Source organism: Excalfactoria chinensis, chromosome 8 (genome assembly GCF_039878825.1).
Source record: "Excalfactoria chinensis isolate bCotChi1 chromosome 8, bCotChi1.hap2, whole genome shotgun sequence".
NCBI lineage: Eukaryota > Metazoa > Chordata > Aves > Galliformes > Phasianidae > Excalfactoria > Excalfactoria chinensis.
The window spans coordinates 27,532,658-27,548,744 of record NC_092832.1 but is presented as its reverse complement, the minus strand read 5'-3'; the positions used below and the strand labels follow the sequence as shown (position 1 = coordinate 27,548,744).

Here is a 16,087-nt window from a genome sequence, read left to right as displayed (position 1 = left end):
GGGGAGACCCCGGAGGGAGCGGGACACCGAGCGCACCGCGGGGCCGAACGGTGCCGGGCCGAAGGGCGCCGTGCCGGGTCGAGTCGCTCCGAGCCGATGTGGGCCGGCGCGCGCTCCCGTCGCCGCCAGGACGGTTGCCAAGCAACGGATGCATGGCAACGGGCTGCCAGCCCGGGGGCCGCCCGCCGCCGCGGCGCGCAGAGCGCAGAGCGGGCGCGCTGCCCGCCCGGTAGATGGTGCGGCGGCCGCCCGGGAGCAGCCACGCGCCGCGCTCGGCCGCCGACCGCGGGCAGCCCACGGGCAGCGCTCGGCCGCCGCCGGGCCCAGGGGCAGCGCGGAGCGGCGCGGAGATGGTGCCGCTGGTGCGGGGCGCCGGGGGCTCCCACCAGTGGCTGGCGGCCGTGCTGCTCGGCCTCTGCTGCCTGCTGCCCGCCGGGCGGCTCGCCGCGCCGGGAGGGGACTTCCCCGGGGCGGCGACGGACAGCCTGGTGGTGCGGAAGGGTGACACGGCCGTGCTCAGGTAGGAGCGGGCGGGGGGCTCCGGGTCGGGGCTCCGGGCTGGGGCGGGGGGGTGCTAAGCGCGCGGCCGTCCCGAGCCGCCCCGGAGCCGCCGCAGCGTTCCGTTGTCGCGTCGTCGTGCCGCTCCGTTCCCTCCCGGCGCCGCTCTGCTCCGCGACCGCTGCGGAGGTCCCGCTCTGCCCGAATCCCGGTGCGGCTGCCGGGTTACCCCCCGCCCTGCCCTCGTCGCTCTCCCGTTCCAACTCTGCCCGTACTTTTGTCACCGTTCCGCTGTCGCCCGCGATTTCTCGTTATTTTCAGCGCGATCGCGGCGGGTCGCGCCGCCTCCGTGCCGCTGTGCGGAGCCGCCCGAGCCGCGTTCAGCCCGCGTGTCCCTCGGCCCGCCGGGCTGCGGAGCCTTTGAAGGGCTGTAAACCCGCTGCACCGGGCTGTGGGGCTGCTACGGAACTGGGGATCGCTGTCCTGTCTGCTGCCGCCGTAGCGGCTCCCGAAAATCCAGCAGCTGTCCTCGTAGTGCTGCCCGCAGCGCTCTGCTCCAATGCCCCGCTCGCGCTCCGAGCCGGCTGGCCGTGACTGCGTGTGCGCTGCGCGGGGACCGGAGGCAGAGCGGAGCTGCGGGCGCCTCTCGCTCAGCCGGCGCTCGATGCCGATAGCGCGCGAGCGAACCGCCTCGAGAAGCACCTTGTTGCCGAATCGCGCGGTGCTCTAAGGGCTGGTGCTGGAGGCTGCCAGCTGGAATCGGTGCGGATTGCTGGGCCTGCGATTGTTGGAAACTCAGTGTTTGTGCAGCTGGGTGGGTTACATAAACGGGCTCGGGCTCTGGGGATCACAGCATCGCTGCTGTCTCGTGGTTGAACGTCCGCTCGGTAGCGAGCTGCTGCTGAACGGAGCGCGGTCACTGCTTGACTCCGGAACAAAGCAGATAGACGGGAAATAGCACGGTGTTGCGCCTGTGGGTTCTCATTCTTCTTGCACTAAGATTAATTTCTTTCATTTCCTGTGCTTTCTGTGGACTTGCTCTCAAGTAGGAGTTTGGTTTTAGCTGGTAATGCAGCTTGAAAGGGGAAGTGTGAATCCCAACAGAGAAGTGCTTTCAGAAGAGCACACGGAAGATGCGTGGGGCCGGGCAGGGCTGTGTCTGGAATCCCTGGGTGCACATCGTTGTGCTCCTCCGAACTGTTCCTCACTGCACATCTGTAACATAGATGTGTATGAGAAGCAGCGTTGCTGTTTCCCTGAGTGCTGGCAGCTGATGTAGGTGCAGGCTTGGTGAGCTGGCAAAGCGGTGCAGGGGATGAAAGGGGAGGGTTTCTTTGCAGCTCCTAGCCCAGCTCCTCTTGGTTTCTCAAGCTGCTCGGGATGGCAGGGCCCTGTCCTACCGGCACAGCTGGGTTCCCTGCACTGGGCTGCTCTGCTCCATTCCTCCCTGTGCTGTGGGAGTGAGGGCTGCAGGAAGGCACCCCTGGCCCACGCACAGGCAGCTCTGCACTGAGAGTATCTGCCGATTGTTTTGTAATAATTAATGATGGGATATGGGAGTCCTTTGCGTGGCTTGGAGTCAGCGCTTTCCTGGCTGAGGGAAGGTGATAGTGGTTTGTGGGGTGCATGTGTGGCCCCGTTGGGCTGTGGATGTGCAGCGACAGCCTGTGGGACAGAGCACAGAGGGAAGCACTCAGAGCATGGCAGGAGTGCTGTGGGAGGCTGAGCAGAGCACACCTGCTCCAGCCCTGGTCCCCATGTTCACTTTTCCTCATCTTTACCACAAGTGAGGGATGAAATCTCCTATAAGTGCTGAGGCTTTCAGAAAGAAGCCTCCAAGTGCTAACAGGAGGTAAAGCAAGTTGTGTGCATCTGTGTGGATCTGTGATTGATCTGTGCTGTCCCAGTGCTGTTTGTTTCACTGCTGATTGAAGTCTGAAGGAGTTCTGTCTGTGATGCGGCTGTTTGGTACAACGAGCTAATTTTAGGAAGCCACTTGTTTTCAGGTGTATGAATTCCATCCTGCACCTTCCTGCGTTTGTTCCAGGTAACGTGTTCGGGTTTAGTGAGCACACCTGAGGATGGGGAAAGTTTTAACATTACACGTCACTAGAAGAACAGATCATTGCTCTGTAAATTGCTGAGAATACAGGGCAGCAATTTGTGTTTTATGACCTGTGTTTCTCTGGTGACTCTTCTAAAGACTTCCTGCGCAGAGAGGGATGCAGCCCTGGGTGTGCAGTGACCCTGTGGCACTGACAGCACTCAGTGCTTCAGGAAGAGGTGACCTGCACAGAGGAGCTGGGGTGAGGCCCCATCCTCTCCTCATTTGGTAAACAAAAGCTGCTTGAAGTATCTAAAGGTACAGAGCTGAAAGTGATCAAAATGGCTTTCTCAAGCAAGCAGCTTTTTTCTCTGCGCTTTGTTTTTTTACAGCTCACAAACGATTAAAGCGGATATACCGGATAGTCCTTTCATAGTGTGCAATCACAGAAAATTAAGTTTTAGAGCATGGCACCTTTTAAAAACAAAAGGTACACTGCTGCTGTCTTGTCATAGTGTAATTTATTAAATATATACTCCAGAATACACGAAATGATGCAGCTTTTTCCCTGTAAAGGTTTAAGTCCCGATGCCCTTAGTGGGATGGATGTTCCCAAAGCATTGGGCGAGGAGCTGGGTGCTGGAGAGATGCAGAGATGCAGAGCTCCACACCCAGAGGGGAGCAGCCCAGCACCAGGATGTGCTGGGGGCACCTAGCTGGGATGTGGCTTCCAGAAGAGCAACTGGGAGTTCAGGTGCAGCAGCACATGGATGATGTTTCATCGGGTCTGATAGCAGCAAACAGGCAGAAATGTCCCTACTCTGATATTTCGGAGCGTAGCTGTAGTTTTTGTGGAGAAGAGGCCCGCTGAGCAAGATCCTCAGGGAGCTGCAAAGTTCCTCATGCAGCCAACAGACCTTGCAGGCAGTCTGTTCAGTGTCAGCAGGCAGGAGCAGCACTTCTTACTCCTGGCTCCTCCACGTGTTGTGGTTTCTCCATTTTCTCTACAACTGGTCTCTTGTTGGCATTAAGAGCACAGATGTGTAGCAGACAGCCCATCTGAAACACTGCCCATCTCTTTCGATGGCTGCTTCCCAATGTCATGTGCTAAAAGAGATCCCTTTGGTGTACAAAAGAGCTCTTCACATTAGGTGGTGCTTAAGGTACCTGAAAGTGGATGTCATTAATATTTGATGTGACCAAATATTTGAAGTGGTTCCTGTTCTCATACGTATGGTTCAGGTCTTGGATTCAGCTTTGCTTTTCTTTATTTTGCTGCTGTTTTTCTCTTGGACATACAGTGCCTTTGCTGCAGAGTGAGTTCCCCGGGTGCAGGCTATTCTCTGCTAAATCAATGAGAAATTATACACTGGCAGAGGTGTGGAGATGTGTATGAAGAAGTCATCAAAGAAAACGAAATAAATTCTAGCAAAGAAAATGAATTCATTTACCATAAACACCTCCTAAGTCCCTCCCAAGCTTGTGTCCAGATGTGAAGTGTCACAGCATTTTACAACACAGGCTTTACAAAACAAGGGGTTTGCAATTTTCTGTCTTGTAAAATATGCTTTGAGGCGTGTTAATCGCTGTCAGGCTCACTGATTTCTTTATCACCATTTGACTGGTGCAGGCACTTGCAAGCAGAACACGTGTTCTGTGTTTTCTGCCCTCCTGCTCGCCCTCTGGGTGCACCTCATGGCAGTGTCTGACCTGCTCTGAAGTCACTCTGGCGTGGGGATGGATTCTGCCTTGGCCAAGGAAGGTTGGCAGCTGCAGCATCTCAGCCCATGCCTCTGATTCCTCTGGCTTCACATGCATCCTGTTTTTTAGACCCCGTATCTAAGAGGCTGGGCTGAGGCTGGTGACTTCTGGGCTTTGTGGCTTTGTGGCTCTTCTCTTCTGACAACAGCTGCCCTTTACAGCAAATAGTCTTTGCAAAAGGAGGCACGACAGTCACGGAAAGCTGGCACCAAGTCTACAAAGTGTAATTCATCTGCCATCACTCACACTCCAGAGAAATGGGCATTTGGAATGGCGGGTCTGTGGTTGAGTAGCAGGAGCTTATAAAGTGATACGGCATATTTAAATATTAAGAGACTATACATGTTTTAACATTACAGTCCCTCAAATTCATGTCCATGCAACAGTGTTGAATGCAGTTGTCTGCATGCATGCAAGTGCAGATTTAGGGAGGTGGATAATGCAATAAATCTGAAAAATGTCCTCTTTCCTTTATGATTTCAGCTGGTCTGTTCCTGACTTCCACGCTCTTTCAGTATTCGTGTGCATCTCAGGATCATGAATTATTTGGCTGTGCGAAGCTTTGTTCCATCTCTCTGAAATATAGCTGTGTTATGTGGAGATACGCACCCTCCCCCTGCCCCCTACTCTAAAAGGAGACTCTTCTTTGGGGACTGCTCTCATGTTCCACAGCCCTACCCGTTATTAAATAAGCGTGTGTTGGCACTTGCTTCTTATCTGTGCAGTTAAAGTAAATACGTTCAGAGTCAATTGAAATAATTATTTTAAACCACTGTGAATGTTTCAGATGTTGTGCAGAGGATCTAACAAGAAGAGGAATGAGGAAAGAGTGAAAACCAGAGCTTGTTCTAAGGAATTTTCTGTGGAACAAAACACAGACACGTGAACTTCTTCTTTTAGCCATCCTGCGTGAGAGCTGATCTGGTCCCACACTATGCGGTGCAGGCAGGGCTGGGTTTACTGCAGGCCTTCAGGTTGCATTAGGCATGGTGGGAGTGAGCCTTCAGGTTGCAATGGGCATGGTAGGGCAGGGAGGTTCAGCCAGCAGTGTCCAGGAGCAGGGCAGGTTGCTCAGACTGGGTGCAGTTCTGGGCAATTCCTTGTGCTCTTGCAGGTGATGGCGGTAGCCTGCCCATGGTGACCTGCCATCTCACAGCTCAGGAAGGCAGCTGGTGTTCATGCAGGCTGTTCTTGGGGCTGCATCTCCCTGCCTCGTCGCCTGCAAAGATAAGGCTGAAAGAGCAACCTTTGTCTCCCTGTGAGAGCTCTGTTCCTCACGAGGAATAGGGGATTTCTGTCAAATAACGCTCTGTTAAGGCTCTGCGTGTTGGCAGGGTGGGGGTGGGCTGCAGAGCCCTCTCAGTTCTGGCTGTCTTTCAGCCTTTGAGAAGAGACGATCAGTACGAAATCCACGTCCTTGTGGGAACAGAAAGGTCCCACTTAGAAGCACAGGAAGCGGCTCTACGAATCTGTAAATTTTCCATTTTCCCCAACGCAACCCAGACATCAATTCAAGGTTCATTCTAACACAGTGTTGTGCTTGTTTTAGTTATTTCAATTTACAGGGCAGGCAGTCCCTCCTTTACACTGATCACACTCGTAGCATTGCTGTGTGTGCGGGGTGGGCATGCAGGGACATCCATTACATTGCTGGGTGTGTAGGGTGGGCATGCAGGGACATCCATTGCATTGCTGGGTGTGCAGGGAGAGGCTGCACGAGCTCTCTGTGGTTGCTGTGGTCTTGAGCCCATTTTGCTCTTAACCCAGGATCTACCAGGCTATCCTCCATTTTTCAACTCTGCAGAAAGAGCCTTTCCTCCTCCAACCAGATGCATGTTGTTTTCCTGAGATCAGAGCTGTGTGAGCCACCAGCACAGGCTGCACACTCAAGTAGATGAAGATGGAAAATAGGCCCAACGAAATGTTCAACACCCAGTGGTGTCTCGTGTTGATCCTTTAGTAATACAACCATGGGGGGCTCAGGAAGTGCTTGCAGTAACTCTGGCTTTGCATGGTGCATCACTTACAAAGCCAGCAGAGATCTGATGGTGACTTCATCACGAGTGTGGTCCAGCACAGAGTTCAGCCTGAAATGAGGCCACTTCAGCTGTTAGTGGTGATTCTGCAGTTTTTGAGCATCTCCAGGCTCAGTGTTGCCTCTTGTCTGTGGGTGGCTGTGGGCATATGTGCCAGGGTTGAAGTCTTATGTCATTGTGAACAGCCCAAGTTTTAGTTTTTATACCCACTAAACTCTCTCAAAAATCTGAGTTGAAGCAGAACATGCTCTGTTTTATAACAGAAAACCCGTCAATCTGTTTTAAAAGATTTTCCCTTGGCAACTGCAGACAATCTGGTGGTCAGACAGCCAAACAGCTATCATTAGTCATGCATAATTAAAACAAAGAGAGTATCCAACTGTTAGCAGTATCAGTTTTGTCTCGAAAAAATCTGATTAGCATACAATGCATGCAGAAATCTCCCGCAATTTTTCTTATGCAAATATCAATGTAAATGAAGGAAATTCTATATATTCATGTACAATAGGCTGGGTCTTTTTTTTTTTTAATATGCTTATTTAAAAATACAGGAATAAGATCTGTCCGGTTTGGCACAGCATCTCTGCTATGCCTGTTAGATTTACATAATGCAGTTCTGTCAGAAGGACGCAGGAACCTCTTTCCCTCTACAAAACATAGGCATACATAATTTACTGTACTGTTGTATGGCTGTGATACTTCGCTGGCTTCATGTTGAAAACGTTCTTAAACTGAATATAATTTATCCTCATCAATCAGTGCTTGAGGACAAGATCCTCCTTCTTTGGCCCACCGATTCCCGTTGGGTGCAGACACGGTTGCGGGTTTGATGTGAAGAAGTGCTGCAAACCCCAGGCTGTTGGCTGCTGGGGAAGGGCTGCAGTCTCCATCCCAGCCTGGTGCCCACACTGCTGGCTGGGAGCCACTTTTCCTGGGGCCATGTCCTGCCCAGTAGGTTGCAGAGCTGGGAGGTGCTGGGATGCCTGCAGTTCGTTTAGCAATGGGAGCTGGTGGGAGCAACCCCACCCACATGGTGTAACAGCAGCTGAGGAGCAAAACAGCATCCCGACACAGCGCTGCTGTTGCTCACTAATTGGAGATGGTACCGTCTATAAACCACAGGTCTAGAGACACGCTGAGGCTTTGCTGCTAGCTACAGGCTCGGTGTACTTAATTAAGCATGAGTGACACAAGGCAGCGCTCTCCAAGGAAAACACAACTGAAGAAGGGAGGGAGAAGTTTCAAACAAAGTTCTGGTTGATTTAATGTGAATAAGGTGTGTGTGGCTGTGCAGAAAGCAGCAGCAGCATCCCTGCAGGAGGCTGAGCTGGCACTGGGCTGCAGGACATGCCCTGCCCTGGTGGGTGCTCATCCTGCTTGTGTCAGTGCTATCAGTGCTTTCCTGTTGCGTTGTGAAACAGGTTCAGTGTTCATAAACCTGGTAGCTATGCACAAACCCTTACCTTTTCTTCAGTAAAATAGTTTCATTTCCGACTAAGATAACAGATATATGTTTAGGCACGCATCAGAGTTTTTCACAGATGCAGTGCTGGGTTTTTCTATTAAAGCTGTTAATTTAATGTAGTGGTTGATATTTTCTCTGTGTTTCTCCCTTGGGCTGTGGTGGGGGTGGGTGCCACAAGCAGACAGGAAGGGATTGCTCTGTGGAACACCAGTGCTGCTGGAGGAAATGAAACAGTATCATTTAAACCAGTTCTTTCCCTTTCTTCCCCTGTTTGCTCTGTCCAGCTGTGCTGGTTGCCCAGAGCTTTCTCTTAGGATCATAGAATGGCCTGGGATGAAAAGGCCCACAGTGCTCATCTCATTTCAACCCCCTGCTATGCGTAGGGTTGCCTAGAGTCACATCCAGCCAAATGCCCCTTGTAGAGGACAGCCCACGTTCCAGCAGGTTTTGTGTGGGGCAGAATAAGGCTTATGGAATAACACAATGCACCTGCAGTGTGAGTAGGCAGGTCGGTGTGACCCTTGTGACAACTTGCACAACTTTTCCAGCATGTTCAAATAAGCAGCTGCAGTGCTGAGATATCCATGGCTGAGCTTTTGGCTCCGTTTTGTGGGTTCAGAATGCAACCAGCTGGGAGCAGAGCATGGAGAAACTGCACTGCTGGGCCACCCAGGTGCCGTGTGCTGGGCTATGGGAATCAGAGGGAATGTGGAAAGGGAGGAGGCAGCTCCGCACATGGTGTTTGTTGGTCATGTGTGGCCATGATGCTGCTCACTAAAAATGTTTGGCCTGACACGGGAGCTCCAGGCGTAACCCTGGCTTCTGATAAACTGTGGTGCCACTTAATTTTAGACCGGAGCTGTGAACGTGTGACGGGAAAATGAAAATGTTAAATATCAGAGTCAATGTTTTAAGTAAGTGGCACATCGCAGTTTGGAACAAACACATTTTTCTGTCGTGTGACACGGTTCAAAATGAAGCGCATTTCATTACTGATGGAATTCAGCACCAGATGAGACCATCTGCATGGCACAATGCAGAGCAGCAATGAGCTGCTGCTGGCTGGGAGGGCTGAATGAAGGTCAGGAATCCTTTCTGACACCAGAGAACTCCCTGCTGTTGCTGTTGTGTGATCAAGGACTGCAGAGGTTTGGGTGCCCAGGGTGAAGCACTGAAGGGTGCTTGTTTTCCATAGCAGCTTTTCTGCCTGTTCTAGGAAACCCAGAACCAAAGTGCAGAGATGACAGCAGGCAGTGGCAGGGCTGTGATCCAGCTGTGAGGCTGTGCCATGTGTGTGAGCTGTGGCACAGGGTGCTGCCTTCCTCACTTGCAGCCCTGGGTGCTGCTGGGCTGCTGCAAGCACACAGGGGACTTGGCCAAAGATGGCTTCATGGCTAAGAACAAAGACCCAAGTGATGCTGCTTGCAGAGAGCTTGTTGGCTTTGTTTCATTCTCAAAGTTGTGCTGACTTACCTTAGAGCCGGTGCAAGCGTTTTCTGCTGACTGTTTGGCTTCGTGCACACATGTGGGGGTGAGCTGAAGGAGCAGGAGTGACGAGATTTGCTCTAACACATGTTTAGTTTGATAGGGCACACTCCTTTAGCTTAATTGTAACGGAAACTGGGAAATGTCCTAAAGGAGTTTGAGCAGCGCCAGCACACTTTGAGGCAAATTAAAGGCAAGGTTATCCTGGGGTGTGACTGCCTGACACCTTTAGGAGCTGACGGCTGCTCAGTAAAACCCCCAGATAACGTGATTTCCTGGGCTGAAGCAATAAGCAGTTTTCAGAGGCAGAGGGAAGGATGGATGCCTTGGCAAAATGAAGCAGATAAATAAAAGCGCTGTCTCCTCTCTTAGTTTACTGTGTCACAGAATCGGAAAGGCTGAGGTCTTCTGTGAGATAAATGAGTTCAGCCTTATTTAAAGCGTGGTTTAAAATCGGTAACTCTGTCAGGTCTAAAAGCAATTATTTTGGTTATTCTGTTCCTAACCATGATAGAGTAGCAGCTTTTAATGAGGGATTTGGATCAGATGAACTAAATTAGTTAAAAATGAGCACAGCTGTATATGAAGGTCTCGGAAAGGTCTTACATTATTAAATTGACTTATTTTGGAATCTATGCTGATGAAGTATTGAGTTACGTATTAAAGTGCATAGCTAAGCTGGGATGAAAAATGCCTTGCCGGTGATGGTTATAATTACAAGGCTTTTGAGGATGTGGTGTTGTTTACAGAACAAAACACCACATTATAAGGTAGCATGAAGACATTGATGTGTACAACATTCGTTCAGATTTTGTTCTGTAAACTTGGTAGGGTCATATAATATTTAAAAAATTGGAAGTGCTAAAAAGCAGTTATGGGCTTATTTTGATGTGTTGTGTCATAATTATCTTGGGAACTGTTAGTTCATAGCGATTAAATCGGTAAGCTGACAACACTACGTACTTAATGCATTTGTTGTAGTTATAGAAATATATAGAATCACATTGCAGAATCACAGAATGGTCTGGGTTGCAAAGGCCCACAGTGCTCATCTGGTTCCAACCCCCTGCTGTGTGCAGGGTCACCAACCAGCAGCCCAGGCTGCCCAGAGCCACATCCAGCCTGGCCTTGAATGCCTGCAGGGATGGGGCATCCACAGCCTCCTTGGGCAACCTGTTCCAGTGCGTCACCACCCTCTGGGTGAAAAACTTCCTCCTAAGATACAACCTAAACCTGCCCTGTCTCAGTTTCAAACCATTCCCCCTTGTCCTATCACTGCCCACCCTCACAAACAGCCATTCTCCCTCCTGTTTATACACTCCCTTCAAGTACTGGAGTGCCACAATGAGGGCTCCCCAGAGCCTTCTCTTTTCCAAGCTAAACAAGCCCAGTTCCCTCTACCTTTCCTCACAGGAGAGGTGCTCCAGCCCTCTGACCATCTTAGTGGCCCTCCTCTGGACCCTCCAGAGCTCCTCGTCTTTCTTGTGCTGGGGGCTCCAGGTCTGGATGCAGTACTGCAGATGGGGCATCAATATATGGAATAATAGAAGTGTTTCATTGTCTGGCTGTGACTTTGGGTCATCTGAACACAAATGGAGATGTGCTGCAGCACTGAAGACGTTCTTTACGGTTGGACTCACCAACCCACTTCTCACACCTATTACACCCCCACTCCAGCAGTGCTATTCTGTTAAAATTCTCATTTGAGAGAGTTATTAAGGAAATCTACAGTGAAATATTAGAAATATCATTGAAATGCTCATACAAACAGACATAAATTCTTTGATTGGTGGTATTTTGGGTATTGAGGGTCTCTTGCATGTCTGTTCTCATTGTAGGATGTGTAACAGGACTTCGGGTAGTGTGGGCAGTGATGGTAGGAAGCTGTTCCAATCCCTGAGTCCTTTGAGTACGGTTCATAGCAGTGTGAGTGCTGCCTCTGCTGCAGAAATGAGGGTCAAATTCCTCTTCAGAAAGAATTCTGTCCTTTCCCATTCAAGTTGATTTAATTGCTTGGCATTCTTAGCAAGGATTTTTAGGTTATAAAGTTACACAATAGCTTGAGAATTGTAGCTCACAGCATCCAATGTATTTGGAAGTGCCCTTCAGAAGATGTTGGTGTGTAGAATTGCACCATGCCCCATTAACTCCAAACATCCTTCAGGGCAGCTTCTGGAGAAAGAGGGAGCTTAAAGCAAACTGTTGATCAGATGTTCCAGCTGGAAATGAAATCATTGGCATCCTGTTCCAACACCTATCTGTCTGCCCCCTGGGATTTTGGAAGCCCACACATAACAAACTGAAGCCCATCTACTACTGAGAAGTTTGCTGGCACTTGTGGGGGCTCTCACGCAGAAGGACCTCTGCTTCTTTCCATTCTTTAACCTCACGGTGCTGCTCTCAGTCTGCCTTGCCCTCCCCAGCTTAGAGGACCAGCAGGACACCCTCCCATTGCTTCTCTCAGCCCTACTCTGTCAGCCTCAACAGCAGAGCAGTGTCACTGGGCATGCAGGCTGTTCCCAGGCTGAGAAAAGCGAGTGACCCTCTGCATCTGCCCCATGGTTGTAGAGCTTCGTGTTCAGCCTGGGCACACACTGAGGCTGGGGAAGGGCTGTCAGCATGGGGCTGTGGCCTATTGCTGGGATGGGGCTGCAGGTGCGGTCAGTTGCAGGAGCCCGGTTGCTGAGCAGATACATTATGAAAGCGGCCTAATTATGATGAGCAATTTTCCCCCCGGCTGGAACAATTGGACTAGAAAATTGTACTAGACTTTTCATTCTGAGACTATTAAATAGCAGAAGAAGAGAAAGGGAGGTACATTTCTGTCACAGCTACCTTTTTTTTTTTTTTTTTTTTAGGGTAGAATTTAATTTGCAACAAATTTAATTATGGAGTTTGATCTGTGACCGATACCCCTGCATGCTGTGTTTCCAAGGGCAGTGGGTTCTGCAGAGGAAGGTGGGATGTGGGGACTCAGAGGTCTTTCCAACCACAGTGGTCCTGTGATCCATTCACACTGATCTATCCCTGGGCAGTGGGTTGAGATGGGTCCTGACTCTTTGGAAGTATGCAGAGCACTTTCTGTGGTACTCATCAAGTGCAGCAGTTTTGCTTAATTATTTCAAGTTAATACGTGTTCTTTGATAAACATCAACTTAACTGGTGATATAAATAATGAGTACCTTAGTTTGCTTGGTGTTTCTAAGTTTGGGCACATCAGTGTGGCTTTGCTGCCTGGCATTTATTCCCTCCCTGTAGCTACAGCCTCCAGTCCCCAGCAGCATCTCACCTTTCCCTCCCACCACCTATTTTATCAGTAATGTTTGCTGCGATGGAGCTCTTCATGCCCAGAGAACACATTATTCTGTTTATGAAAATAGTAATAACCCAGAGCGCTGCACATATATCTGGGACTTAATTCAAATAACTCTTGAAGCATTGCTCTTCCAATGGATTATGCTGATTCCTGCTTTTTTTTATTATTATTATTAGCTAGGTAAAGTGAACAGCGAAGGAGGTGATTTTATAGAGCAAAATTTATTTCTAAATCACTGCTGGAATTACTGTCCTGGAAGGCACACTTTTTAATATTTTAGACACATGTGGATGCATTTTCTTTTTACAAGATTAACCAAGTGAAGGATCACAGGGAGTCATAGAATCACAGAACCATAGAATGGCCTGGGTTGAAAAGGGCCACAGTGATCATCTCATTTCAACCCCCTGCTACGTTCAGGGTTGCCAACCACCAGACCAGGCTGCCTTGAGGCACATCCAGCCTGGCCTTGAAGTATATAGTTTTGAAGCACTCAGGAGGCAATGCTGGCTTGGAGAACTGCAGAGTGAAGGTCTGGTGGGCAGCAGTGAGCTCCTGCTGCTGCTTGGGATGCTGGTGCTGAGCTTTGGCTGAGTGGAGGGCCCAGGATGTCACCCAGGCTCTGGTGTTATGTGCTGGTAGTTAATGTGTGCACCAGGGCTGCTGCAGATCACAGAGAGAACTGCTGTCTCGGTAGGATTACATTTCGCTGTCAAATATTTTTGGGGTGCAGTGCTCAGTGACTGTGAGTACATAGAGAAGAAGCAGCCACCAAACAAATGTAGGCATGGAGCTTCTGATGTTGGGTGGATGTGGCCGTGTTTGGAAACCCTGTGCTGCTCTGTGGGCTTTGGCAAAGCTTTGGAATTTAGAGACGGAGGGTAATACATGGTAATAGCTGAAAGCAATATTGGTTTGTATAGTGGCAAACAACGTGCGATATTTACGGTTCATCAAAGTTTATGTTACTTGGAATGCAATTTCTGTATAAACGTTTGCTGTCTTTGGAGGGAACTCGACATGTTAGTCATAAGCTCTAAGCCGGGAAGTGACAGTATCCAAAGCACATCTGCCAGCAAAAAGTTTGTGCGCAGGAGATCAGTACAAATATATTCACAGAGGAATAAAAGACTTTTTGTTTAAGAACATTAAATTGACTGCATATGTGTGCTGTTTAGTAATGTACATGTATACCTCTGTGCTGGCAGAGGTCAAGAGTGTTCTTTCCTGCATCTATCTGGATGAGAGTTGGTGATCTTCACCTGAAACACAGCAGGCGTTCTCTGGGCAGGATGTTGAAGATGCCAACCCCTTTGCAAAGTTACAGTGCGTTGTGCTTCCATTATAGTAGCTGGTTGATGATAATGAGAATGCCTCAATTAACAAACAGGCACCTTGAGCAGTGCTGAGGTGTCACTGGGGCCATCCTCCATGAGTGATGCCTTTCTCAGGTTGGGAAGACTCATCAGAAGGTGATGGGAGGGAGCTTTGCCCCCAGGATTGGAGCTGTGCTGAGGTTCTCCATGCCAGCAGGAGGGCACACGTGCTGCACTTTTGTCCCACAGGAGCCATGTGTGTGTGCATCTGCCCGTTCTGCTTTGGCACTGGTTTGGTTCTGCCGGCAGCACTCAGCACTGCAGCACAGGGCTTGTGTCTGGAAGGTGCTGGCTGTGGCTCAGCCCAGCAGGCTGATGGGGAGAGCCCCATCCAGAAAGCTCAGTGATTCTGGGATGGCGGGTGCTGTGCCGGGGCAGCCGCGCTCCTTACCATGCATCCATCATTAACTGAAGTAGGTGGCTGCTCTAATGGCTCTGGAACATTTCCAGAGGTGTTTAAGTAGCACTGGCTGAGTCAAGTCATGAATTTTTGTGGCAGCTCGATGAAGTGTAACCTGGTCCCACACTTAGTTTACTTTGAAATTGTCGAACATTTTCATACCGTCCCATTTATTTTAAATTAGTAGACCAATCCAATTAGATTATTTAAGGGAAAAGGCAATTTTTATTATCTTCATTGGTGTAAACTCCAATTCATTATTTGAAGTGGTTGTAAATGACAAAGCTGTTTGCGTCAGTATGAGGATCTGTTGTACTTGCTGGAGTGATGCCTCATGGAGTGAAGAATTAGGTCTGTTAACCACCATCTTTAGCAGAAGTTTTGTTGCAGACTTCCTGACTGCGTGGTTTCAGGGAGAAAGGAACCAGAAAATGTAATATGTAAGTGTGCACTTAACACAGCTCTTTGGGAGGACTCTGTTCTCAACAAAGAGGGATTTCAGCTGCAGAAAGTGATTCAGCGTTGGTCCAGCTCACCCTGTGTCAGCACAGTGCCAGTGGAGCAGCACCAAGGTTTGTGTCCCGGGCACCCAGAGGTCAGGAGGGGTTGGCAGTTGCTTAGCTTCTTTGAAGCTAAATGAGAACACAGTGTAGCAATGTTCTGTGAAGTCATGGTTGAAATGGTTGCTTCTTCAGGAGTGTGGTATTTGTTGCAGTGAGTTTGTTGGGGAAGCTGGCCATGGAGGTTTGCTTTCCATCAGAGTGGAGGTGGGAGCATTCTGGTGGTACCATGTTCTTCAGAGATGGGGCTGAGCAAGAGTTTTTCTAAGTCACTTCTAGACTCTTTAGCTTCTCCTGGAGCAAGGCCTGTATGGCAACTGAAGGGGCACTTCAGGTTTGGTGTAAGAATTGACCTGTTGGTTCAGGTTATTTACCCTTATGCCAAATGGGTGTTTTTGGGGGTACATCTGCGTATTTTTCCAAAGTAAAGATTATGTTAGACTTTATCAAATATATTCTGATCACTGCCTAGAGTGCTGTTATCATCATTAGTGTCTCATCACAAGAACAAATAACAAGAGTTTGTTATGAATTATACCTTCGCTTCATTGGAAACAGTGCAGAAGTGTCAGTTTGCATTATGGCTATGGATTTATGGGCAGTGCTCAGTTATTCTTTATTTCTTTCCTTAGACCCATACTGTAGCTGTTTTGATGATTCATTGACTATGCTTATTAATTTTAAAGGCTTTTCTTAAATAGTCTTTTAATAATATCTTGAAAAGAATCTAAGTGACACGGGAGCCTGCAGCCCATTTTCTGCAGTAGCTTTGGCAATTAGCAGCCTGAGCGGTCGCGACTTGCCTGCAGCTGAGTCACTGCTGATGCTGAGAGCAGTTCTGTGCACGGGGCTGTGGGGTGCATGGGGCTGAGGCTGGGCAGCAGAGATGACCAGGGATGTGGTTGCTCCCTGTCCGCCCCCATCCAGCTCCTGCAGGTAACCACACACCTTCCAGTCCCAGCATTTTTCCTAAAAGCCTTTGTGAGTCGATACCCAAACATCCATGGGGCCGTTCATTTTACAAAGCAGCTAAAAGTTCTCGTGCTGTTCTTCAAGGCAGAAATGATTATCGATTGGTCAGTGTACCTGGATATGCCAAGTGTTGGTTATTGTGTTCTCTGCATAGTAATTTTCTGTCAAAAATAG

The 16,087-nt window shown here is 49.4% G+C and overlaps 1 protein-coding gene across 2 annotated transcripts in view; it reads left to right on the top strand.

Moving 5' to 3' along the window:
- The first annotated feature begins 231 nt into the window (after positions 1 to 231).
- NEGR1 (neuronal growth regulator 1) overlaps positions 232 to 16,087 on the top strand; it is a 184,840-nt gene continuing 168,984 nt past the window's right edge. For both annotated transcript variants that reach the window (XM_072343235.1, XM_072343234.1), the window contains exon 1: positions 232 to 520. In XM_072343235.1, the coding sequence (XP_072199336.1) occupies positions 234 to 520 (287 nt within the window). In that variant the 5' untranslated portion in view covers positions 232 to 233. The remainder of the gene's footprint in view (positions 521 to 16,087) is intronic.